General features: G+C 33.4%; 2 protein-coding genes across 5 annotated transcripts; both read left to right on the forward strand.

The window, feature by feature from the left end:
• Nucleotides 1-1,740: 1,740 nt before the first annotated feature.
• On the forward strand, nt 1,741-12,844 carry LOC108345522 (CRM-domain containing factor CFM2, chloroplastic). Of its 2 annotated transcripts, none has more exons than XM_017584097.2 (12): nt 1,741-2,419; nt 3,822-4,353; nt 4,424-4,554; nt 5,532-5,825; nt 5,909-6,065; nt 6,195-6,484; nt 7,280-7,339; nt 7,424-7,480; nt 10,730-11,380; nt 11,531-11,735; nt 12,113-12,243; nt 12,365-12,844. In XM_017584097.2, exons 1-12 carry the CDS (start codon nt 1,787-1,789, stop codon nt 12,641-12,643), a joined length of 3,420 nt encoding a protein of 1,139 aa, XP_017439586.1. In that variant the 5' UTR covers nt 1,741-1,786; the 3' UTR covers nt 12,644-12,844. The 2 variants fall into 2 exon arrangements, with proteins under 2 accessions (XP_017439586.1, XP_017439587.1); XM_017584098.2 differs by having other exon boundaries at nt 1,742-2,419; nt 10,748-11,380.
• On the forward strand, nt 12,669-24,078 carry LOC108345523 (CRM-domain containing factor CFM2, chloroplastic). Of its 3 annotated transcripts, none has more exons than XR_008245101.1 (12): nt 12,669-12,874; nt 14,834-15,474; nt 17,190-17,718; nt 17,787-17,917; nt 19,803-20,096; nt 20,184-20,340; nt 20,493-20,782; nt 21,339-21,398; nt 21,482-21,970; nt 22,125-22,349; nt 23,242-23,372; nt 23,497-23,635. XR_008245101.1 is itself a non-coding variant. In XM_017584099.2 (12 exons), exons 2-12 carry the CDS (start codon nt 14,893-14,895, stop codon nt 23,680-23,682), a joined length of 3,078 nt encoding a protein of 1,025 aa, XP_017439588.2. In that variant the 5' UTR covers nt 12,672-12,874; nt 14,834-14,892; the 3' UTR covers nt 23,683-24,078. The 3 variants fall into 3 exon arrangements, 2 of the variants coding, with proteins under 2 accessions (XP_017439588.2, XP_017439589.2); XM_017584099.2 differs by having other exon boundaries at nt 12,672-12,874; nt 22,125-22,353; nt 23,497-24,078; XM_017584100.2 differs by having other exon boundaries at nt 12,672-12,874; nt 22,182-22,353; nt 23,497-24,078.
• The last annotated feature ends 563 nt before the right edge of the window (nt 24,079-24,641 follow it).

A 24,641-nucleotide genomic window follows, 5' to 3' on the forward strand; every position in this document is an offset into this window, starting at 1 on the left:
AGTGATGATGACATTATGAAAAAGGTTCATATACTTATGTTGGTCCCAAGTAGCTTCTAAGAAGAAAGTTTCGGATTATAGAACTCCAAATCCATAATTACATGTGTGCAAATGACGAAAGATGAGCCTAATTATCTCCAAAATATCTTACAATTTATAGTAAATAATATTAGTGAATAATAAGTTTTGGTTTCAAGAAAACAAAAGTTTTCAAAATGGAGTGAAATTTTTAAAATTATTTACACACCTATAAACTTCAATTCTAAAATAATAGATTTCGGTTCTTCTTATAATTTTTGCAAATAATTTTAAAAAAATGTCACTAACAATATCTTTTAAAATATTTGCATAACTATAAGTTTCGGTTCTACAAATAACTGAAATTTATTTCTTTTATTTAAAGTTAAATCTTTAGAAAAGTTACTTTTCTGTCACAACATTGTGTTGCTACTGTGAATCATTCGTTTATAGGTTTGCTCTTTTTTCTTGTTTCTCTTCTTGCTTTTTCTTTTGGTTTTTGTCTCTCGTTTTCTTTCTTTATTTGTAGGGTCATTTCTAAGTCCTTCATTAGCAATTTCTTCATTCGCAAAGATCTATTTGATGTTTGTTATTTTGATTCGTTGTTTTTGTTTGTTTGTTCGTCATTTGTATGTATTCTTTTTGTATATATATGTATAGTAAAAGCATGAAAATCTATATTTCAATACTAATTCTTAATTTTTTTCCTATATTAAACTTTGGTTTAATTTTTTAAGTTGTTTAATACTGAATATTTTTTTAAATGCCACAAAAGGTATAGGTTTCGACTGAATTTCAAAACTGAAACATATTCTTTTTTTTTATATATAATTTTGTATTGTTTTAAGTTTCGGTTTTAAAGACAACTGAAATCTAATGTTGAAGTTTATGTTTTAGTTCATACTAAAATCAAAAAACCTATTTTTTACCTCATCTTAATATGTTTCGACTCAAGAACTGAAATATAATATTAAAAATAACCAATATCAAAATCCTTCCCTAGTATAGGTTAAGGTAGATACATTCTAAAGAAATGTTACGCATATAGAAAATATCTTCTAAAATGTGGTATTGATGCTGCGAAATTTAATTGTGGAAAGACATGTAACTCTTCCCTATAACTAGGTTTGCATCCCTCTACTCAATTTTAAGCATGTTCATTGAAAAAAATAATTACTTATGAAAATATGATCAACAAGAAATTCATATCTATTGTTATAAATTTTATGTGAATCCAAAAAGGTTTAAAGGCTATCAAATAAAAGAAATTAAGGTTTAAAGGCTATCTAATAAACTCGAAACAAAAATAAATTCAAGTCTCAACAAAAATAAAAAAAATACAAAAAATCTTGTAACTTTCTTCCACTTTCTTTAGAGTGACTAATAGTTATCACGTTCATACATAAGTTAACTACTTAATGCATACATCTGCCAAAGCAAGCTAAAGGATACTTAGGTCTATAGACAATGTTCTTAAAATTGTTTGAGGCCCAAAATAATTTAAAAAACACCTTAATTCGCCTAGTCACTACAAAATAAAGTTAAAATGCTAAATATGTAATTATACAAGTGAAACTTAAAACCTTACTCAACTCGTACCTAAGCAAGAATCTTCTTTTAATTTTACTTTTTAAACATATATTTTACCCTTCAAAAACGGCACTAAATATATTTCAAGAAAATAATTTTTTTTTATTTCAAACAAGAATCGTGAGTGAAAAAGCATTTCACGTTCCCCACATTCATGAAGTAACTAACTACTACTCTAATGTTGCTACCTTCAACTCACTTCCACTTCTTCCACACTTTTCCTCTTTCTTCTTCTTTTCACTTTTTCCCTCTCCAATTCCCCAAAACCAAAACCAAATTCTTCATTCGTTGTTCAGCTACCAACTATGAAACCGGATCCCGTCGCTCCCCCGCCATTGAACAAATGGCGGAAAAGCTCCGCAGCCTCGGCATCACCGAATCGCCTCCCTCCACCTCTTCCGGCGGCGAAATTCGCGTGCTGTTCCCTCACGAACTCCCGAAGAAGCTCGGGGAGGAAATGTTCGAGCCGAGTTGGAGCACGCCGCTGAACCCGGTGCCGGTCCCTGGGAGCGGCATCGCGGTGTTGAGCGCGAGGGAGGTGGAGAGGCGGAGAAAGCGGAGGGAAGAGGAGTTGGTGAGGCGGAAGGAGCCGGTGCCGACGCTGGCGGAGCTGAGCCTCCCGGACTCCGAGATTCGGCGGCTGACGACGCTAGGGTTTGCGGCGAGGCGGAAGGTGCGGCTTGCGAAGGCTGGCGTCACGGAGCGGATTGTGAACGTGATTCACGAGCTGTGGAAGCACACCGAGGTGGTGAGGGTCTTTTGTGAGGAGTTTTCTAGATTTGACATGAGAAGGACTCATGATGTGTTGGAGGTAAGTTAATAAAGACCACTGCCACTTTTTGTATAGAAATTTTGTTTGTTTACACTTTTTTTCTTTGGCTTCCATGGATACCCATTCATGAAATTGGATTAAGCTTTTTCAATAAATTTCTTTATCAACACTATGTTTGAACAGAAACTAAGAAGGAGTAATTAAGCTTTTTTATTTATTTATTTATAAGGTACAATCAATTTATGCAGTTAACCTTATAACTTTCGTAAAAACTATCTCATAACTTTGTGGAGGCGCATGAATCAATTTTAACTTGTGTGAAAGAAAATAAGGTTTATTTAAAATCAACTTACATACTTAACTTGTGAAACAGTCTCTCATTTGACCTTTTTTTGAAAGTTGTGATGTATAAATTGATTTAATGTATGAAAATTCAATTTGTTTTGCCTTCTTAAGATACTGGGTGGATAAACCTATCTGCAAAACCCTGGCAAAGGAAACTAAAAGGGTAAAATAAATAAGGTTTCTCATACAAACCAAAATCAACTTGTGCACTTCAGTTGAGGCATTTTTAATTTAATTTTGTAAAAGGCTAAGGTACATAAGTTGGTATTAAAAAAGCATAACTTGTTTTACCTTCTTATTTTCTTGTTCTGCAAGTTTTTATAGTGAAGTTTATTTAAACTAAGACTTTATTTTCTTATCCTACAGGGAGTGCTTCTTGAGAAATTTACTAAAATAGAATTTTAGTGCAGTGAAAATGAGATTTGGCTTTGTACACGACATTTTATTTTATCCTTTTAACTCAGTTAAAATGTAAGGAAACCTCTTCAGCTGTGTAAGTAATGTAGGAAAACTGCATGTGGTTCAGAACTCAACAATGCAGCTCTTGGAGTTGTTAAACGTTACTGTTCATGAGTGAATATAGAAAAATCCCATTTGGTTCTAAACCCAGCAATGCAACTATTGAAGTTGTTAAACTATTAAGTATTCTGCCTGTGCACCAGTGAATAATTGACACCAACTTGCAGGGTTTGATTAAGTTCCGGGTTCTGCTTGTTAAGTTTGTATTTTTTTTTCCTATAAAATTACAATAGTGTTACTTTATTTCAGGTTGTCTCTAGTTTACAAGACATTGTTAAAGAAAATAAAATAAAATGATTTGTTGCTTTTATTGTTACCCGGGCAAATGTTTTGAGTTAGGTGGCAAAGTGAAAATAAAGTATTATATTTATAGTTATAAGTTAAAGCATATAAAGTGAAAATAACCAAACGCTGCTCAAGTTTTCAGTCACCGTAGCTCTTTACCTCCCCCATCAATAACCTATTGTTGGAGAGCTATCTGCACTTTAGCCTTTTTTCTCTCCAGTATGATATCATATTATGGTGCCCCGTGTATAAAATGATTTGATTGTATCCTTTCTTTTTCTTTCATTGTCAGAGAAAAACTGGTGGCCTTGTTGTTTGGAGATCTGGAACTAAGGTAATACTGTACAGAGGGACTGATTATAAGTATCCTAACTTCCTATCAGATAAACTTTCAAGACAAGACAACACTAGTGATGATGCTACGCAACTTGTCAACGGCGATGATAAATATTTTTGTAAAAGTGAGAGTCACTTATCTGAATCAAATTCAGAAGCAACTGCTGTGGAAAATTCATATGCCAAAACAGCAAAACCTGCACTGATACTAGGTGTTGGTACTCCCAACAAAGTACGATTTCAACTGCCCAATGAAGCAGAGCTAGCTGAAGATACAGACTGCTTGCTAATGGGGCTTGGGCCAAGATTTATTGATTGGTGGGGAAGTGACCCTCTGCCTGTTGATGCTGATCTTCTGCCTGCCGTTGACCCTGGTTACAGAAAGCCTTTTCGTCTTCTTCCATATGGTGTGAATCCTAAACTAACAGCTGAAGAAATGACCACTTTGAAGAGACTTGGCAGACCTCTACCTTGTCATTTCGCATTAGGTAAGTTTGTGCTACTTTTTCTTAACTGACCAAATTTAGGTTTAATTGCTTTTCTTCTTTTGTTTCACAGGGAGAAACAGAAACCTTCAAGGATTGGCTACTGCAATTATTAAGCTTTGGGAAAGATGTGAGATAGCCAAGATTGCTGTGAAAAGAGGTGTGCAGAATACCAGCAGTAAGATAATGACTACAGAGTTAAAGGTCAGTTATTGTTTTCACTGTTAATTTTCAGATTTTATGAAATTTAGCGCTTATAATATGAATAATTTCTTAGAATTTAGGTTTTAGACTTAATTTATGAAACTATCTTTTTGCATTCCATTTATAGACTACATTTTAGTCGTATACTAGTCAATATGGTAATAAACCTCCTCCTTTGAGGTTGCAATTAAGGAAAACTTTAAAGAGGTCACAACTAAGGTGGGATATATAGTGGTAACTGCAATTAAAGCTGGTTTTCAACAATCCCTCTCATGCTGAAGACATTGCCTTGAGTCTGGCAAATGCAGTTGGCCCAACACTCTGGTACCATCTTAGAATTTAAGTTTGAGCTTAACTTAACTCTACAAAATTAGTTTGTAGGATGAGATTTTGAATCTTATTTCTATATATCACTAGTGGGACTAAACCGTGTTAGCCATATACTGCAAGTCTATGTGGGATTAAACCACTGCTGGAGATTGTAATTAAGACAACTCTCAAAGAGGCTCCAACTAGTCATAAATTGTTAAATAGTTCTTTTAGTACTTGTGATTACTAAAGATTGTAATCACCTTATGATGTTCTTTTATTTGGTGTAATTAAAATAAGTAAAATGTATCTTGTGAATAAATTCTTAATGTTTTGATCTCTGGTATGACTCTTGAGGACAGGAATAGTAGACCTGAAGATTTGGAACTGATAGGGTTGGCTTTTTACTTTTCTCTTTTCTCTTTTTCCTGAGATGAATAAAAAGACATAGATCCACTATCATTTTTGAATTTAATATTACATCATCGTTCTGCAAACTGTCAGAGGAACCTGTTAAACATAGGTTTTGTAGCAATAGTAATCACATAAATTTTATGTAATTGTAATTTGTAATATTTGTGATGGTTGATTTGAAAAATTTAATTACAATCGAATCTTGTATAAAAATCAAAATGATATATATGATAAAAATATCTGCTTCTTTGCAGCGTCTGACAGGAGGAATTCTCCTTTCTCGGGATAGAGAATTTTTTGTTCTGTATCGAGGAAAGGACTACTTGTCAACTACAATGTCTTCAGTCATTAAAAAGCACACAAAAAATAAAATGCACGAACTGAAGGCTAGAAACAGTTCATCCGCTAAAGCCACTCCAGAAGAGAAAGGGGGAACCATAGAGTGTGATTCTGAAGTAAAGGTTAGGAACTTCCAGAATAATACTAAACGACGAATGTTGACTAAGGCTGAGTTAGCTATTGAAAGAATTAGCATCAAATTGTCAATGGTACGATTTCATTAAAAAAAATCAAATTTGCTAGTTTTTAGGTTTTCTTTTTGAGTTACAGATGGTATAGATTTGGCATACAGGCAATAGAAAAGAAAGCAAAGGCGGAAAAACTTCTAGCTGATCTGATAAATGCAGAGAGTCCCCGAGAACAAGAACTTGATAAAGAGGGTATTACTAAAGAAGAGAAATACATGCTGCGGAGGATTGGTTTGATGATGAAACCCTTCCTGTTACTAGGTGATTTGTGAAGTTCATTTTTGACGTTCACAATCATAGATAGTTGATTGTTCTAAATTTGGAAAAAATGCATGACATCTTTAAAGCTATTTAAAATACATGATAACAACTTTTTCTGATTATTCTCAGGTAGACGAGGAGTTTTTGATGGAACCGTAGAAAATATGCATCTTCATTGGAAGTATCGGGAGCTTGTGAAGATAATATGTAACGGAAGTCTGGAAGATGTTCATCAGATATCTCTGACCTTAGAGGCAGAAAGTGGTGGAATATTAGTGGCTGTAGAGAGAGTTAGAAAGGGCTTTGCAATCATTGTGTATCGTGGAAAGAATTATAGTGCCCCTCCTTGTCTGAGGCTTCAAAAGCTTTTAAATAAAAGGCAAGCTTTGAAGCGTTCTATAGAGGCACAGCGCCGTGAGGTAAAATTGTCATCTTCAGCTTGTATTGGAGCAGGAGTTTCAGTTAATTTGTTTCAATCTTCCTTCGTGAAAAATAAGGGTAGGATGGGGGTATTTATTGCCTGTTAGTTACACCACATGTAAAATTATAACTATAGGTTGGTTTTTCACGAGCTTTCAGAAAATTGTCTTTTTGTGATTTTTTGTTTTCAACATTTCATTTGTAAAAAATAAGGGCAGGATGGGGCTGAGATTTCTTTGCCTATTACACATGTAAAATGATGACTGTAGGTTGTCCAGCACCAGCTTTCAGAAAAATGACCTTTTCTATCAATTTTTTTTCTAAATACCTTCATAAAAAAATAATGGCTATTTTATGTTGGATATCAAATTTGAGAAGCACTTTTTTTATGTTTGAATTGAGCAGCATCTTTAATGTTGTAAAAGTTATCTTTCTTTACCAGCACAAAATCTCTTAAAAAAAAAAAACTTTGTTTTGTTTTCAGTGCTTCATGCCCTTTTTAGCTCAGATGAACCCACTGAGATATATATAAATATATATAATAAATACCTTCTTTCTTATCTTGAAAAAGAACCTTATATGGTTGATGCTTATTTGGTTGATATTTGGAGTTAATTCTGTTACTAGTGGTCTTTAAGGTGACCATTACATTGCGGCATGGATTTCCTTCCTCCCCATATATGTGTGTGTGTGTGTGTTTATTTTTTTTTTTTCTTTTTTGATGAAGGAATTGACGGCCAATCTTATATGATATAAACACCATCACCTTATTCCTTTTCACTCATTTCCTGCAGTCATACAAGCGTCGTATTTTGATGCTAGAAAAGAAAATAAATGAACTGAAACTTCAGATGGTAAGTGGTCCACATTTGTAGCATTGTGTTGATGAAATATTTCTCCCCTTGATTTGAGTTATGTAATATGATTCACTTGATTAGGTTGAAGATAACGAGGCTAACAGTAAGCATATAGTTGAAGCGTGGAGATTTGACATGGTAAACTTTCTCATCTAATCTCCTTTCCATAGTGCAAATACAATATTATTAGCATTTTTGTTACATCAGGCTAGACTACATGATCTTTTATAAATGTTTAGGTTGACAGCTGACCTCTAACTTAAGAGCCGTTTCTTTTATGTCTTGGTGGAAATAAGAAGGATATGTTGAGGAGATAAGGTGGAAATTCCAAATATCCACTGTATATTTTAGGAAAAATATAAATGAAGCTTTTTTGGGGGTTCCATGTATACAAACGCGTCTCCTCAAATTGTCATGAAGTTAAGAGGGAAATATTTATTACATTTTCTCTCTCTCTCTTTTTTTTAACTTTTTAAGATTAAATAGTTTTTTAACATAAAATTCATAAATAGTAAATAATTTTATTTAAGAAAAGTATTAATACAGTAGAAAGATTAAACGTTAAGTTAAACTTATTTTGGGGAAATTACACCCACCTTCTTTGAAGAGTCATCTTAAATGACACTCATACCCTCTCTAATTTCTAAATAGACCTGTCTTATAATTTTAATAAATTAACATTCACCCCTTATTTTATTTAAATTTACACTTGTATTGAAATATGTAAATAATTAAGTTAATAAAGTTATCCTTATATTTATTACTATTTTGTTATATTTAATAATGTTCTCATAAATATAGCTTTTTATTTTTATTTTATGACAACATATTATTGGATGAAAAGTTTATTTTTTATATTGTTAATGTATAATAATTAAATCCTTCATTTTTTCGCTTATAAAAATTCTTCAAATTTTATTAAAACTTTAATTTTAACGTTCATAATTTTATTTGTTTAAATTAACATGTTAGTTAACTTAAACATGTTTAGTAAAATAATAAGTTTATCCTTATATTTATTACTATTTAATTTTTTTTATATTTAACATTGATCTAATAAAACTGACTTTTTATATTTTTATGACAAGATATTATTGGATGAAAGTTTTATTTTTTATATTGTGCTTTTATAATAGTTAAATCCTTCAATTCTTTTGCTTATAAAAATTCTTCAAATTTTATATTTTAAAACTTTGATTTTTAATCTTCATATTTTTATTTTGGTTTAATTTAACACGTTAGTTATTAAATAAAATAAATTGTGCTTCTGTTACTTATTGCAAAACGAGGTGAGTGTCTATTTAGAAATTAGAGTAGAAATTAGAGGGAACGTGAGTATGGTTTATCAAGACTTCAGGAGAGATAAGTATATTTTTTTAATATTTTTTGAAAGGTTTTTGTACAATTTATATCTCTACTCATTCAAATTTCTCCACATTCAAATTCCCTTACTTTTATTCATCCAAATAACAAATATTTCTACTATATTTCTTTTTGAATTCTGTCCTTTAGTTTTCTTTTTCTCATTTCTTCTCTCGGTTTCACTCAGTCTCAATAAGAACACAGTCAAAGTATTTAATATTTGTTTTTATTTATTATGTTATTTGCATATTTGCTGTTAGACCCGAGAAAATGTAAAGTTTATAAATTAGACTTGAATATGTTTTATTAAAATCTGCATGAGGGCACAAGGTGTTGTGTAGTTAAGTTGGTAAGCAGTCTTGAGTAAAACATAAAGTTCTATGTTATTTATTTATTTTGTTGATATAAGTATAACACATGTTATTGTATGATTGTTAAATTTATGATGTGCTATATTTTCAATGTGATGTGTTGACTTGTTGGTAGAGATGGGTGTCTAGAATAAATGGATATGATTCAAATTTTAGGGAGATAGGTTTATGAGAAAACTTTATTTTATTTTAGTTATATTTTTGCCTAAAGACAATAATGTCTTTTCCCTTTGTGTATTGAGGTAATAAATTGAAAAATAAAAGTTTAGAATATAGAAGTTATGTTTGTAATGAGTGATTGAGATTTTATAGGAAGCACCATCTAAACATTACTTTTTAAGTTATAATATATTTTAAATTAAAAATAAAATAGGGACTTATTGAACAAAAAAATAAAAAGAAAGAAAATTTAAAAAGAGAGATACGTAAAAATTGAGAGGGAGGAAAAGAGAACACCCTAAGATAGAAATTTTCTTTTAGTGAAGAAAGGAATTTTTGGATAAGTTTCCATATCTTGGTCAATTTTAGAGCTTTAATGAGAGATTAATCCACCAGAGATTCATACGCTCCCAGGCTTATGTTAACTTATCCAAAAATTCCTTTCTTGACTAAAAGAAAATTTCTATCTTAAGGTGTTCTCTTTTCCTCCCTCTCAATTCTTACTATCTCTCTTTTTAAATTTTCTTTCTTTTTATTTCTGGTTAAGTCCCTATTTTATTTTTAATTTAAAATATATTATAACTTTAAAAGTAACTATTTAGAGGGTGCTTCCTATAAAATCAGTTTTTCAAACATATAAATGCTATATTCTAAATTTTTATTTTTCAATTTATTACCTCAATACATAAAGGGAAAAGACATTATTGTCCTTAGACAAAAATATAACTAAAATAAAGTTTTCTCATAAACCTATCTCCCTAATATTTGAATCATATGTATTTATTCTAGACACACATCTCTACCATAGGCCAACACATCACATTGAAAATATAGGACATCATAAATTTAACAACCATACAATAACATGTGTTACACTTATATCAACAAAATAAATAAATAACATAGAACTTTATGTTTTACTCAAGACTTTGCATATCAATTTAGCTACACAACACTTTATGCAGATTTTAATAAAACATACTCAAGTCTTATTTATAAACTCTACATTTTCTTGGGTCTTACATCTGCATGTGTTAACGGTATTTTCCTTTTTTAGTTGATTTTTCTGCAAGATTGTAATGGTGTAATTTTATCCTTTCTTATGAAAGAAAACAACAGCATGCAAAATTCTCAACAACACCAAACATGAAATTCATGTGTAAATTCATTGTTTTATAGTCAAATTACTAAAATTAGACGACACTGATTGTATGTGAAGGGATTAATGTAAAATAATAGTAACTGACTATACTTTACGGTTTAGTGAAATGAAAAAAAAATTATATGGTACTGAGTTGTGCTAAATTAATCCTTGTGTGAATTATTTTGGCCTTGATTTAAGCACCTGATTTCAGAGAGTGTCGTAGGTTGTAATGATGATGGTCGAAATGAAAAATGCTAACGGTATGGGAGTGTTTGACTAGTAGAAGTTTAGTAAGAATCATTATTGCATTGTTGTGGCTGGTATTGGGTCTGTAAATAATATCTGAAATAGTTTATGGCACGATTCAAGGCTACGGACAAACAAGAAGCTTTTTCAAATTCCATAAGTTGGAATTCTCCTGAAGCATCTGTTGACAATCAACAAGCAATACAGGAGCGGCCAGTTGAGCTGATTGATAGTGGTGAAGCGCATCAAGGCAAACTAGAAAATTCTATAAATTGGAATTTTCCTACAGAAGCTTCCGTTGACAATCAACAAGCATTACAGGAGCAGCCAATTGAGCTTATTGATGGATGTGGAGCTCATCATGGTGTACCAAAACATTCCATAAATTGGAATTCTCCTAAAGAAGTTTCTCTTGAAAATCTACAAGCAATACAGGAGCACCCTGTTGAGCTTATTAATGGACTGGGAGCTCGTCAAGATGAATCAAAAAATTCCAATTCCATAAATTGGAATTCTCTTAAAGAAGCTTCTGTTGACAATCTACAAGGAATACAGGATCAGCCAGATGAGCTGATTCATTGTAGTGGAGCTCAACAAGGTGAACCAGAAAATTCCACTAGTTGGAATTCTTCAATAAAAGCTTCCATTGGCAATCTTCAAGCAATACAGCATAAACCAGTTGAGCTGATTGATGGTGGTGGAGCTCGACAAGATGAACCAGAATCCTGGCCTAGTTTGATTCACAAGGAAACACAAGTAAGCACACAGCTTTGTAGATTAAAATTGAACTGTTGACAGCCATTATCTCCCGGATTATCATATTGTTTTGGCAAAGTTTTCATTTGACTTGTTTCTAGCTTCTTTTTTTTTTAATTATTGATTTGGTAAAATTATCGAGGGTTTCAGTTGGATGAAATGAGTGATTCTGATAATGAAAATTGCATCTCCAATAGCAAGACAATGGAGCCATCATCATCAAAAAATGATCCTGAACCATCAGCTCCAGTGATAAATATGAGTTTTCCTTCTAGGTCTCTGCATCTTTCAACCAAAGAGAGGCTTCTTCTACGGAAGCAGGCCTTAAAGATGAAGCAACCTGTTGTTGTCATAGGTATTGTTTTCAGCTATACTTTCATTTTGCCAATATTGGTTGTTCTAGATTGCCAGGCGAGGTGGGGGCGATGATCCGCTTTAGGGACATAAACTAGTTTTAGCAGTGACCGACTAGCTCTTTAGGTTTTTGTCTTTGTTAAATTGTTACAATAAACAATTGACAAAAACTATTAGCGTTTCCTTTCTAACTTCAATTGATGTCAACATCTTGAAAATATTTCATTCTGGATATGTATAAATTACTTTTTCTCCACTAAGCTCTGGAACTGCTGCCTACTGATGCTTCTTGTGTATTTCTTTTGTATTTTTCTGCAATTATGCTAATTGGGAGGAATAATATCTACTTTCTCTTTTCTATGATCATACAATTCTCAGGAAAGAGCAATATTGTATCTGCTGTTGTGCAAGCAATTAAAGTTCATTTCGAACAGCACCCTCTTGCTATAGTTAATGTCAAAGGAAGGCCAAAGGGGACCACGGTTCAGGAGCTGGTGTTCAAGCTAGAGGTATGCATGCGTAGAATTCCTCCGTTTTCCTCATCTCTTTCTCGTTGAATCGTTCTTCCTTGCCTCTAGCACTAAATACTCCCTACATGCTAACATTTTCTTTACCCTGTTACTGTTGCAGCAAGAAACAGGTTCCCTTCTAGTCTCTCGGGAGCCTAGTAACATCATACTTTATAGGGGTTGGCCCGCAGATGAACCAGTCCATGCAACAAATGTTAATAAAATGAGTAAAGATAGAGCCTATACACACAGGAGCAGGAACACGAAAAGAAGAATAAGTATGATAGGGAGAAGAAGAATTAGTACTAGGATAGGGAAAAGAAGTATTGGTAGGACAAGCTCTAGGTCAAATTTTAATTTTAGGAGAAACTCTACCCCCATCTTTAGCCCTAGTTCGTAACACCATAATTTAGTTATGTGAAGTCAGGGAAAATTTTGGGGGTGATTGAAGGGTATTGAAATTTTTAGTGGAAAAACACTCAGCAGGAACTGAAAAAGAAATACTATAGGAAAGAAGCCTCCACTAATTTCGAAGCCTTCCTTCACTCCTCAAAGTGCATAGTGTTTTGTTTGTCAAACGTGTTCTTTCTCTGGGACTCAACTCACATGTCTCATCACATCTCCGACCCAGGTACAAAGTCATAATACTCAATATACTTGAATCATATTTGGGTAATAAAAGAAGAAAAAAAATTGAAGTTTATTAAAAATATTAATCTAACAAAAAAATAAAGGGATGAAGGCTCATTTAAAAGTTACATTGAATATGAATATTGCTATTGTAAAACTAAGGAGGTAAATGTTATCTAGTATAATCTTATGAAAAATAATTGCAATTTTTCCTAATAAAATGAATGAGTGGAAATGAAAGAAAAATAGTTTGTTTTTTTTTATATTTAAATTAGGTAAAAGAATATTAGGTGATAGCAATAAAAACAATTTTAGAAGCATAAAAAGTATTTTATTCAATTTGATCTACTTTTATACTATTATTTAATATTCCTTATTAAAATTAGTTGATGTATAGAATTATATTAAAAAAGACCATTTATTGTTGAGATTGGTGTTCGTAATACTACCTTGTAAGACATTTGAAAGAACTCTAGTTTTTGTCAAACATAAGAATTAAAAGTGGAATTTTTTAAAACGTATTGCTTTAACTAATGTCATCTTTTTTTTTTAAGTAAAAGAAGCATTACAAATTATGTTAAAATTCCGTATTAAAAATAAAATAAATAAAAATCAAATAATGAAATTAAAAAGGACGAGGGTGAAAATATGTAAAAGAGAAAAAAATGAGAAGATCTTTAAGATAGTTGAATTAGTAGAGAAAGGATTATTATAAACATGTAATCTATTTATCAATTTCATTATTTTCTCTCTTTCTTTTCTATTTTTTTCAATATATTTTCCTTCTTTTGATTTTTTTTCTTTCAATCCTTCTACTTTAATTCCTTCCAAAATTGGAAAAAGAAAAAAACAAATCGCCTAGGTATTTAGTATTTTTTTATTTCTTAAGAAAAGAAGATAAAGGAAAATGGAATTGCCATTGAATAGGGTGGGGAATCATAAACTCATTTCGAAGCAATTTTAACTTGCTTGATAACCTTTTAAATTGAGAATAGATAAATAGTATAGATGAAAATAGAAACGAGTAAAAGGATGTGAGAAATTATATATATATATATATATATATATATATATATATATATATATATATATATATATATATATATATATATATATATATATATATATATATATTAAGTGTTTATTGATGATAAGTAGAGATGTCAAAAATGAATTTGAATCTGTAAGCCAACTTGATTTATTACCGTGTTTAAGTTGGATGGGATTAGAAAAATTTCAAATATTTTAGTTTAGATTGAATTGACTTAGGTAATCCAAAGGTTAAATTGCTTCAATCAAGCTGGCTTGAGGATGGATTGACCATTAATCTGCCACAAACAAGACTTTATTAGTTTGTTCTTATTTTTGTAAGTTTTTTATTATAATTATTTAATATTTTTAATTATATAAATTTATAATTTGATCTTTTTAAATATTAGTATATTATTCAATAATATTTATATTGTTAATTTAGATGTTTAATTTATTTTTGTTAAGTTATATTTAGTTTTTTAATTTTGAATTGGGTTACAAAATTTCTAAATCTTAAAAAAGTAAGTTAAGTTTTTTTTAACACAATATATGATAAGCCATGTGACTTAGATAGACTCTTTAACAACATAACAAGAAAAAAAATAATAGAGTGAAAAAAATAGAAATAAATAATAGAAATAAATCATGCCTTTTCTTTAAGATACATCATGCTTAGAGGCTGATGAAGTATATCATACATTATTTACCTTGTGCAAAACCCATTATTGAATATTTCTATAACTCCATAACCTTCTTAGTTGTAAAGGCGACTCTCCCAAACGTATATTATAACAAAATACATTCGTGGAAAAGAAAAAAAAATAAAACTTAAAGAAACCTTCAAATTTAAAAATAAAAAACATTAATCAGATAATTTTACGTATAACGATTTATAAATAGAAACAATCGTATATATCTTGTTTTTCAGGGTGGAAAGTTGATATTTATCGAAACACCACCAGATAGAGTATCGTTATCCATGTCTGTATGCATGGAGTAACTAACTGCTTCTCTCAAATGTTGCTTCCTGCAACTCACTTCAACTTCCGCTCATTTCCTTCTTCTTCTTCTTCATCATCATCACTGCACATTTTCCCTCTGCAATTCCCCAAACCCAAACTCAAATTCCTCATTCGTTGCTCCGACACCGAAGCCGAAACCCTCCCCGAATCTGCCATTCAGCGAATAGCCGACAAGCTCCGCAGCCTTGGCATCGACGACCAGTCCTCCATTTCTCTTCCCGCTCCAGCCTCTGGCGCCGGCGAGATCTTCGTACCGCTTCCGCAGCACCTGCCGAAGCGGCGCGTGGGGCACACGATCGACCCGAGCTGGGCGAGGCAGGAGGAGCGGGTGCCGACGCTTGCGGAGCTGAGCCTGTCGAATGCCGAGATAAAGCGGCTGACGACGGCGGGATTGAGGATGAAGCAGAAGCTGCGGGTGGGGAAGGCGGGGATCACGGAAGGGATCGTGAACGGGATTCATGAACGGTGGAGGAATTCAGAGGTCGTGAGAATCGCGTGCGATGATCTCTCTAGGTTTAACATGAAAAGGACTCATGACTTGTTGGAGGTATGTAAACAAAGCAAAACAAAAACCCCATTGTTTCTGCTATTTCTTCTAAATTGCTAGCATTTTAAAATGTAACCCTACAGTATGTTCAAAACAGTGTGTTAGGGAGTATTCTGCTAGCATTTTTTCCTATTGTTTGTGGTCTGTGGAAATAACACGAGTTTGGAGTTTAAAGCCCTGGACATGTCACTCAGAATTAAGAATCGTAGTAGCTAGAATTTTGAATATATTTGGATAAGTTTTTCCAGAAACCCTTGCAGGAGAACAAAATAGTAGCTGGATTGTTTTCTTTGTTTTGGTAAATTTCAATCTTGCTTCTTCTATCTTTTTAGCATTTTAATGTGTTTTTATCTAGTTGTACTAATACACAAGATTTCAGAAACCAAACATACACTTATGCACCTTGGCTTCAGTTCGGGAAAAACTAGGCGAGATCCATCAAAGTTAAATGCTCAAGTTGATTTTTAGACACTTAATTCACTTTAATTTCTTAATTCAATCTCTTATTAAGCGTTTCTAAACAAGTTTATCCCAAAAAACCTTTTATTAGAATGCACTTCTTAGATTGTCATTCAATTATGCATGAGATTTTTTTCCCAACTATCACGGATGCTAATAAAATTTCTCAGCGAGCACACCGAGTTCTGACATTTGCAAAAGTAATCCTTGCTATTACTGTAAATAAAAAAACAGTGTGCTCTGTGAGAAATTTTTATTGGCAGGTGTGCTAGTTGGGAAAACAAATCCATGTATGACTTGTCTGGTATGATAAAATTATTGGCTTTTATAATATGAGGAGTGCTAACAACTTATATTGTTTTCAAAGTCATATGAATTTTTCTTGGTGATTTCTGTTGGTTGACTTTGACAGGGTAAGTTTTTCTAATAATGACAGGTCAATAGCTAGTTCCAAAGGGGGTTGGAAATCCAATTCTTGCTATTTGCAATCAAATCTGTGTATAATTTCTCTTCTTTTTTTTTTCTGGTAGAAAGTTAACAATTAATACACGAATACTTCAAAATTGGTGATATAGTCGTATTGTATCAGGATGAATAAGTAGGGAATTTAACTAAGTGATCAACAAAAGCTTCAAAAGAAATCGATAAGAACTTCAAAGTTTAAGATGTGGTTGTATTGCACCCAATTCATGTACCAGCGCAATACTAAGAAGTTCCGTTCAACCATCAGGAAATGCAGGAAATATTGTGTGGTTCAAAGCTCACCCTTAAATTCTACTAAGCGAGTTTTCTGCCGCTGTGCAATAAATTATATTTACATTACTTTGCATGGTTTGCTAAGTTCAGAGTTTCATACCTACGACTGGAATTGTTTAATTTTCCATTATCAATTGATATGATTTAATCTATGACTGTTATGAGAATGCCATTGTGTTTTCATGTTGTCATGATGTGTTTTCAGTGAACTCTTAAAATAGCAAAAACATGATTTTGGTTTTTTTCCCTGATCCTGTTTTCTTTGCAAATTCTTGAAATGAAGAGATAAAGTGAAAATATGTCATTTATAATTATTAGTTAAAACTTATGAAATTAAAATTGAAATAGAAAATAAACCTAACCTTACCATGGTCTGCAACCATGTGAGGTTTTCTTCAATAAACCTATGGCTGGAGGGGCTATCTACATTTTATCCTTTTATTTACTTCAACGTGATTTCAGTGCCCCTTGTGTAATTATGTGATGATTGTCGCTGTCAGAGAAAAACTGGAGGCCTTGTTGTTTGGAGATCTGGAAGTAAGATAATATTATACAGAGGGCCTGATTATAAGTACCCTTACTTCCTATCTGATAAAGTTTTGAGAGATGACCACAGTGATGATGCTTTGCAACATATGAATGAGAATGATAAAAGCAGGGATAAAAGAGAGAGCCACTTGTCTGAAAACAATTCAGTGACATACACTGGGCAAAGCTTAAATGCCCAAACGGCTAAACCAGCTTTGATACAAGGTGTTGGGACTCCCAAAAAAGTAAGATTTCAACTGCCAGGTGAGGCGGAGCTTGCTAAAGATGCAGACTACTTGCTAGCAGGGATTGGGCCACGCTTTTTTGATTGGTGGGGGTATGATCCTCTGCCTGTTGATGCTGATCTTCTACCAGCTGTTATTCCTGGATATAGGAAGCCTTTTCGCCTTCTTCCATACGGTGTGAAGCCAAAACTGACAGATGATGAAATGACCAAAATGAGGAGGCTTGGCAAACATTTACCGTGCCATTTTGCATTAGGTGAGGTTCTCTTATTCTTATATGACCAAAATTAGATGTAATTGTTTTCTTGTTCTTTTGTTTCACAGGTAGAAACAGGAAACTCCAAGGATTGGCTGTTGCAATTATTAAGATTTGGGAAAGATGTGAGATTGTCAAAATTGCTATAAAGAGAGGTGTGGAGAATACTGATGGTGAGGTAATGGCTGAAGAGATAAAGGTCAGTTTTTTTTTTCTGATATTTTTCAAATTTATGACATTTGGCACTTATGATTTAAATATCATGCTAAAGTGTATAACCTGTTTTATGTATTGCTGTCAACCACTATCATTCATTGATACCATAGTGTAAATTATTTGAGGTGATGATTAGCATGTATATTTCACTCTGGATGGTAATTAAATTTGCATATTTGCTGTCATTTTTATTTTCATTCTACTTCTCATAAAGTTTAGGACAAAAGTGGATGCCAGATATTTTTGCATTACATCAAATTGTACCGCATGTTTCCAATCAACCTGTAGGTAAAATTTCGTAGTGCCTGAAAAGAAATTTATAGAATTGTATATGTTCTGAATGGATTGTGTGTCTAATGTAGACCACATAGCATGTATTTATAGGCATAATACATAATCAATTATAATAAATAAACCTAATAATTAGGAATCAATCATCCTAATTTCTTAGATTATGCGGAGCCTAATTCCCTAGAAATATGTAACAATTGATTTTATTTTAACACTTTCCCTTAAGTTGGAGCATATATATCATATGTACCAAACTTGTTACAAATGTACTCAATCACACCACTAGGGTGTGAAGTAGCCGGGTTGGAGCACGGTCTGTTGGGTTGGAGGACGGTCAACCAGGTTGAAGCAGTGAATGAAGCATAGTGGTCGTTGAAGGAAGTCGGTCTCAATCATTATGGTCACCATAGGAAAAGGATGCTTGGTGATAGAGAAAAGGCGCACACAGTTATGGTAGGTAGAGGCAGCGGACAGTGGACAATAGTGAAAGACAGAGAATTGATATTAGGACAACAAAACTGAGGTATTCAGACACAAGTGTTGAAAGACAAAATTTTTATGGCCGTTGGCAGGCGACAAAGACAGCGGTGGAAGAAACTTAGAAGAAACTTAGAGATCATGCTCTTATACCGTATAGAATTGTATATGTTATGAATGAATTGTGTGTCTAATGTAGACCACAAATGTAGACCACACAGCATGTATTTATAGCTGTATTTATAGCATACTACATAATCAATTATAATAAATACACCTAATAATTAAGAATCAATCATCTTAATTTCTCATATTATGTGGAGCCTAATTCCCTAGAAATATGTAATAGCTGATTTTATTGTAACAAAATTCATAATTGTTGTTACGTTAGCTTACAAGTTTGAAATGACAATTACACAGTTTGTTTTAAAAAACTGTTTATTCACCCTCTCTTTTCCTTGTATAGATTTTTCTTCATTGAGATTATTAGTCATACTTTGGTGGAAAACATCTAGCATACTACGTTTAGAGTGCTCTGATTGATGATTTGAGTCAAAATGGAATAATCAAAAGATCAAGAGATGTCATTTAGTACAATCTGTCAGAATGTAACTAATGATTAAAATTCAGGTTTTAGAAGTAAGCTGAACCCAATACCACACAAAGAACACCAACAACAAGCCAAGTTTGGCTTAAAGTCGGCTTCTTAATAAATCTAATCATAAAATTCTTATCAATTTTGTCTGTCTTGAGAACAGGAATGGCAGCCCTGGAATCATGTCTAAAACTCATGTAATTTGCCTTTTGCTTTATCTTATTTTTCAACTTTTGCCCCAAGAGATGTACATAAGAACTCAAAGATCCACTCAGTTTTATATTGATTGTATTACTGATCTGACCGACTGTTAAGGCAGCTAGTTAAAGTTTTGTAGCAACATGGAAAATAAAACATTTTTTTGGTAAATACTAGCTTGAGATAGTTGTTTTAAAGAACTTAAATAAAACACAATCTTGTTCATGAGCAAAAAAGAAAATGTAATAATATTATAAAACTATTATATCTCAATTTCAGTTCAATAAAAAGATATATTTCTCTGCAGTATCTGACTGGAGGAACTCTCCTTGCTCGGGATAAAGAATTCATTGTTTTCTATAGAGGAAAGGACTTCTTGCCAGCTGCAGTGTCATCAGCAATTGAACAACGGAGGAGTATTGGACTGTATAAACTGAAAACTGGAAATAGTTTGTCAGTTACAGATGCTCCAAGTCTGAATTATGGAACCATAGAGTCTGATTCTGAAGTACAGGGTATGAACTTCCAGAAAGATACTAAACCCGGAAAATTGACTGAGGCTGAGAAAACTATTGAAAGCACCAGCGTAAAATTGTCAATGGTATGATTTTATTAACAAGCACCAATTTGCTGCTTTTCTAGTGTCTTTTTCTAGAGTTACATATGGTATAGTCGCATTCACATTCAGGCACTAGAAGAGAAAACAAAGGCGGAGAAGCTTCTAGCAGAGCTGGAAAATGCAGAGAGCCCCCAAGAAGAAGAAATCAATAGAGAGGGTATTACTGAAGAAGAGAAATACATGTTGCGGAGGATTGGCTTGAAGATGGGTCCCTTCCTGTTACTAGGTGATTTTTGGAGATGACATTTAAAATGCATAATTATGTATATTTGATTGTACTGAAGTTGAACTGAATGACTGACTGAGACTTCTATACCTTTTTAAAGTACTTGACTTAGGGAAACTTCTTTTCCTCATCAATCCTCTCTTCTTTCTCAGGTAGACGGGGTGTTTTTGATGGAACAGTGGAAAATATGCATCTTCATTGGAAGTATCGGGAACTTGTGAAGATAATATGTAATAAATGCCTGCAGGATGTCCAACAGATAGCTCAGACCTTAGCGGCAGAAAGCGGCGGAATATTAATTGCAGTAGAAAGATTGCGCAAGGGCCATGCAATCATTGTGTATCGTGGAAAGAATTATAGCCGGCCTGCAAGTTTGAGGCCTCGAACGCTTTTAAATAAAAGAGAAGCATTGAAGCGCTCTAAGGAAGCACAGCGCCGCCAGGTAAAGGTGTCATCATTAATTTATATTTGCTGAGGAGTGTCAACTGATCTGTTTTCTACATCTTTTTATGGAAGTGAAGGTGGGAGAGATGTATTTACCAGTATATCACATGTGAAATGATTATTATAGTTTATAGATTGGTTTTCCATCACCTTTAATAAAACGGATCTTTTATATGTAATTTCTTTCGAGTAATTTTCTTTTGAAAAATGTTTTGATGTAAAATTTGAGAAGTACTTATTTTTTAACTTTTACTATTTGAGCCGCTTTCTCATGTCGTAAACATGATGCTTTATTACAAGCATCAAACTCTGCTTAAGGCAAATATTTGTTCTTTTTTAAATGCTTCGAAGAGTTTGCCTTAAGTTAGAGTTTGGTGCTTGCTCATCTGAAAATACTAAAATGTACTGTTGGTGCTCAACAAGTGAACACTACATGTGGCATGAGTCTTTAACCGTGTCACTCATTTGCCCCATCATTTGAAATGGGTGTTGATTTCTAATCTTATATTGGAATAAATATCACTAACTTATTCCTTTCTCCTCGCTTCTTGCAGTCATTGAAGCTCCATGTTTTGAAGCTAGGTAGGAACATAGACAGATTGAAACTTCAAATGGTGAGTGGCCCTTGTTTTCTTTATTTTGTTCCTGCAATACATTTTGATTTCAATTAAGGAATATAGGTTATTCACCTTATTAGGCTCAAGATATGGAGGCAAACAGTTTGCAGACTCCTGTTGACAATCAACAAGAAATAAAGGAGCAGCCAATTGAACTGAGTGATAGTTTTGGAGCTCGTCAAGCTCAACCAGGAAATTCCATAAATTGGAATTCTCCTCATGAACCTTCTGTTGACAACCGACAAGCAATACAGGAGCATTCAGTTGAGCTGGTTGATGGTGGTGGAGCTGTTAAAAGTGAAGCTGACAATTTCATAAATTGGAACCCTACCCTAGAAACTTCTGTTGATAATCCACGAGTAATGCAGGGGCAGCCAGTTGAGCTGATAGACAATGGTGAAGCTCATCAAGGTGAACCAGAAAATTCTGCAAATTGGAATTCGCCTGAAGAAGCTCCTGTTGACAATCAGAAAGCAATACAGGATCAGCCTGTTGAGCTGATTGATGGCGGTGGAGCTCATCAAGATAAGCTAGAATCCTTGCCTAGTGCGATTCCTAAAGATACAGAGGTAAGCACATGACTTTGACTGATGAGAAATGAACTGCTGACCTCAATCCTTTCCTGGATTATAATCCGTTTATGTCAAGGCTTCCTTTGACATTTTCTGAATTCTTGCTTCTTGTCTAAATTCTAATTTGGTAAAAAATTATCTTGGAGTTCAGTTGGATGGAGTTAGTGATTCTGTGGTTGATACTGATCATGACGTCTCAATTCGCAAGGTAACGGAATCATCAATCATATCGTCGAAGAGTGATGCCGACCTATCAGCTCTGGTGAGAGATATGAGTTCAATTGAGTTACCTTCTGGATCTGTATATCTTTCCAACAGAGAGAGACTTCTTCTACGAAAGCAGGCACTAACTATGAAAAAGCGGTCTGTCCTTTCTGTAGGTATTGTTTTTGGCTTTATTTTCCTTTTGTCGATGTTGCTTGTTTGTTCTAGTTTGTCTCCACAGTTTCCAAGTCTAAGTTTATGCTATACAGTCGTACTAAGAGTTTTTTGTTTTGTAGCTCTATCTAGTGTGGCTTGCTACTTTCTCTTTTCTTTTTCTTCCCTGGGGGTTATTAATCACAGAAACCATAGCTTGTTTCAGCAAATATAGCTAACTAGTATTCTAGGTTTTGGTCCTTAAGTAGCGTTTGGCCTTGTTATTGGCGGGGCTTCCCCTCTCCTTATGTTGTTTGGTTGTGAGGATGGTGAGTATGCAATTAACATCCGTTGTTGTTTGGCAGACGAGAAAGAGAAGTGAAATAATTTAAACAACGACAAGACTTATCGAACTATTTTGCACTTATTTTTTTCTCATACTTTTAATACCTTTTCTGTTTCTCTTCAATCATGCACTTTTATACTTTATTTTTTCCCTATTTCTATTTATTCATGTTATCTCTATCCAACTTTTTTCTCTCCTCTTGAACAAACAGAGCATAAAAGAAATTACACCAACACAATGTTAAAGAAGCGATAGGAAATAAATGTAGCTTTAACATATTTAATCAACAGAAAACAAAAACAGAACCTTCTATAGAGAGCTAATTGGCGGAGCTTCTTGCCTGAGAAGACAAGCTAGAAGGAGTACTTTAATTTTAATAATATCTTCGTTCTAGTTGATGTGAATTTTCAATTAATATCAACATCTTGAGTGGTCTTCATTGTAGACGATGTATTAAGTACTTTCTTTCCACGTGGATCTGGAGGCTGAAGCTGCTGTTTTATGCTTTGCCTTATCCCTTTTTGTATTTTCCTGAAATTATACTAATTGGAAAACTTCGTTTCAGGAAAGAGCAATAGTGTAACTGGTATTGCGAAAGCAATCAATGCTCACTTCCGGAAATACCCTCTTGCCGTAGTTAATGTCAAAGGAAGGGCAAACGGGACCTCAATTCAGGAGGTGGTGTCCAAGCTAGAGGTTCACATACCGAAAAAATTCCTTCCCTTTTTCTCATTTCTTCCTCGTTGAATTTTCATTTCATGTCTTAGGCTAACATCATTCTCTAAATCCCTGAAATTTGTATTCTCTATTATTCTTGCAGCAAGCAACAGGTGCCGTTCTGGTCTCTCAGGAGCTTCACAAAGTCATACTGTACAGGGGTTGGGGGGAAGGAGAGCAACCAAGCACTGCTTTAAATGTTAAGAAATTGGGTCAAGAGGGAGCGGCAAAGCTCAATATCTCTCCTGAGCTCTGGGAAGCTATCAGAATTGAATGCGGATTGCAGTAACAAACATAACATTGCTGCTCATTACTGATAAAAAACATTGCCAATTTTCTCATCAACACAACACTAGGATTTATAGAGATAGATCTACTTAGTCCAAATAATTTGGGAATTGCTGGAAAAGAAATAGGAAATACACAAAAGGGAGAGCTTAAGTGTCTAAACTTCTGTCTGTTTAAACTCTTGTAATGGCTCCCATATCATTTCAACCATGGATAGGTGAGTGTAGAAGTCCGTGATCTACACTCAAAGTCAATTATAGCAATGTGGCAAGTGACGTTGGATAGTTGATGTGGGCAGAGTGTTGGATTTTTTTTTCTTTGACAGCAAGTTATGTTAATAGTAAGATAGTTTTAACCCTTTTACAAAAAATATATATAAAGTATTTTCTTTGTTTAACCGGCAATTTATCTGTATTTATATTTTGATGCAAAACGTACGAATTTCCATGTTACTTTTCACACAGACTTTATCTAAAGTAAATCAGAGTAGTTGAATCAGCATTGTTTCACGCGTTACTCACATATAAAAATGTTCAATGAGTTTGTCTGCATAAACTCTGTCTAAATAAATCAGCATTATTGTTCCCTCATTAAATCTGCATTGTTTTATGCGTGGTATTGAGAGAACGTCACCCACTTCAATCTCCTGAGTATCAGTTTTAGTAATGTGGTAGGTAACTTTGGCAAACCAGGTGCCGTATGTTGTTCATGATTGGACGTGACACAAGTTTTGCATTTGTAAGAATGTAAGCGATCAGATAGTCATAAAATTGTCTTAACATATTAAAATATTCTAAACAATGTGTTTTATGTGGCGAGGCATTTTCCTTTTACACTCTAAATATTGGATAACACCTTTTTCATTCTGAAATAGATATGTCGGAATGTCTTTTTCAGGATTTAGGGTTGGGCTCTACTCATTTCCTGAGTGAAAGTGCTTGACTCAATATTTTCTCTTTT

This window comes from Vigna angularis, chromosome 8, assembly GCF_016808095.1.
Source record: "Vigna angularis cultivar LongXiaoDou No.4 chromosome 8, ASM1680809v1, whole genome shotgun sequence".
Lineage (NCBI taxonomy): Eukaryota > Viridiplantae > Streptophyta > Magnoliopsida > Fabales > Fabaceae > Vigna > Vigna angularis.

What these genes read in the sequence shown, in the direction of transcription:
- LOC108345522 (XM_017584097.2), top strand. Translation starts at nt 1,787, where the DNA reads ATGTTGCTACCTTCAACTCACTTCCACTTCTTCCACACTTTTCCTCTT. An exon ending in TAATGACTACAGAGTTAAAG is followed by an intron (nt 4,555 to 5,531) that starts GTCAGTTATTGT and finishes GCTTCTTTGCAG; the next exon opens with CGTCTGACAGGAGGAATTCT. An exon ending in ATGAACTGAAACTTCAGATG is followed by an intron (nt 7,340 to 7,423) that starts GTAAGTGGTCCA and finishes TCACTTGATTAG; the next exon opens with GTTGAAGATAACGAGGCTAA.
- LOC108345523 (XM_017584099.2), top strand. Translation starts at nt 14,893, where the DNA reads ATGCATGGAGTAACTAACTGCTTCTCTCAAATGTTGCTTCCTGCAACT. An exon ending in GGGTCCCTTCCTGTTACTAG is followed by an intron (nt 20,341 to 20,492) that starts GTGATTTTTGGA and finishes CTTCTTTCTCAG; the next exon opens with GTAGACGGGGTGTTTTTGAT. An exon ending in ACAGATTGAAACTTCAAATG is followed by an intron (nt 21,399 to 21,481) that starts GTGAGTGGCCCT and finishes TCACCTTATTAG; the next exon opens with GCTCAAGATATGGAGGCAAA.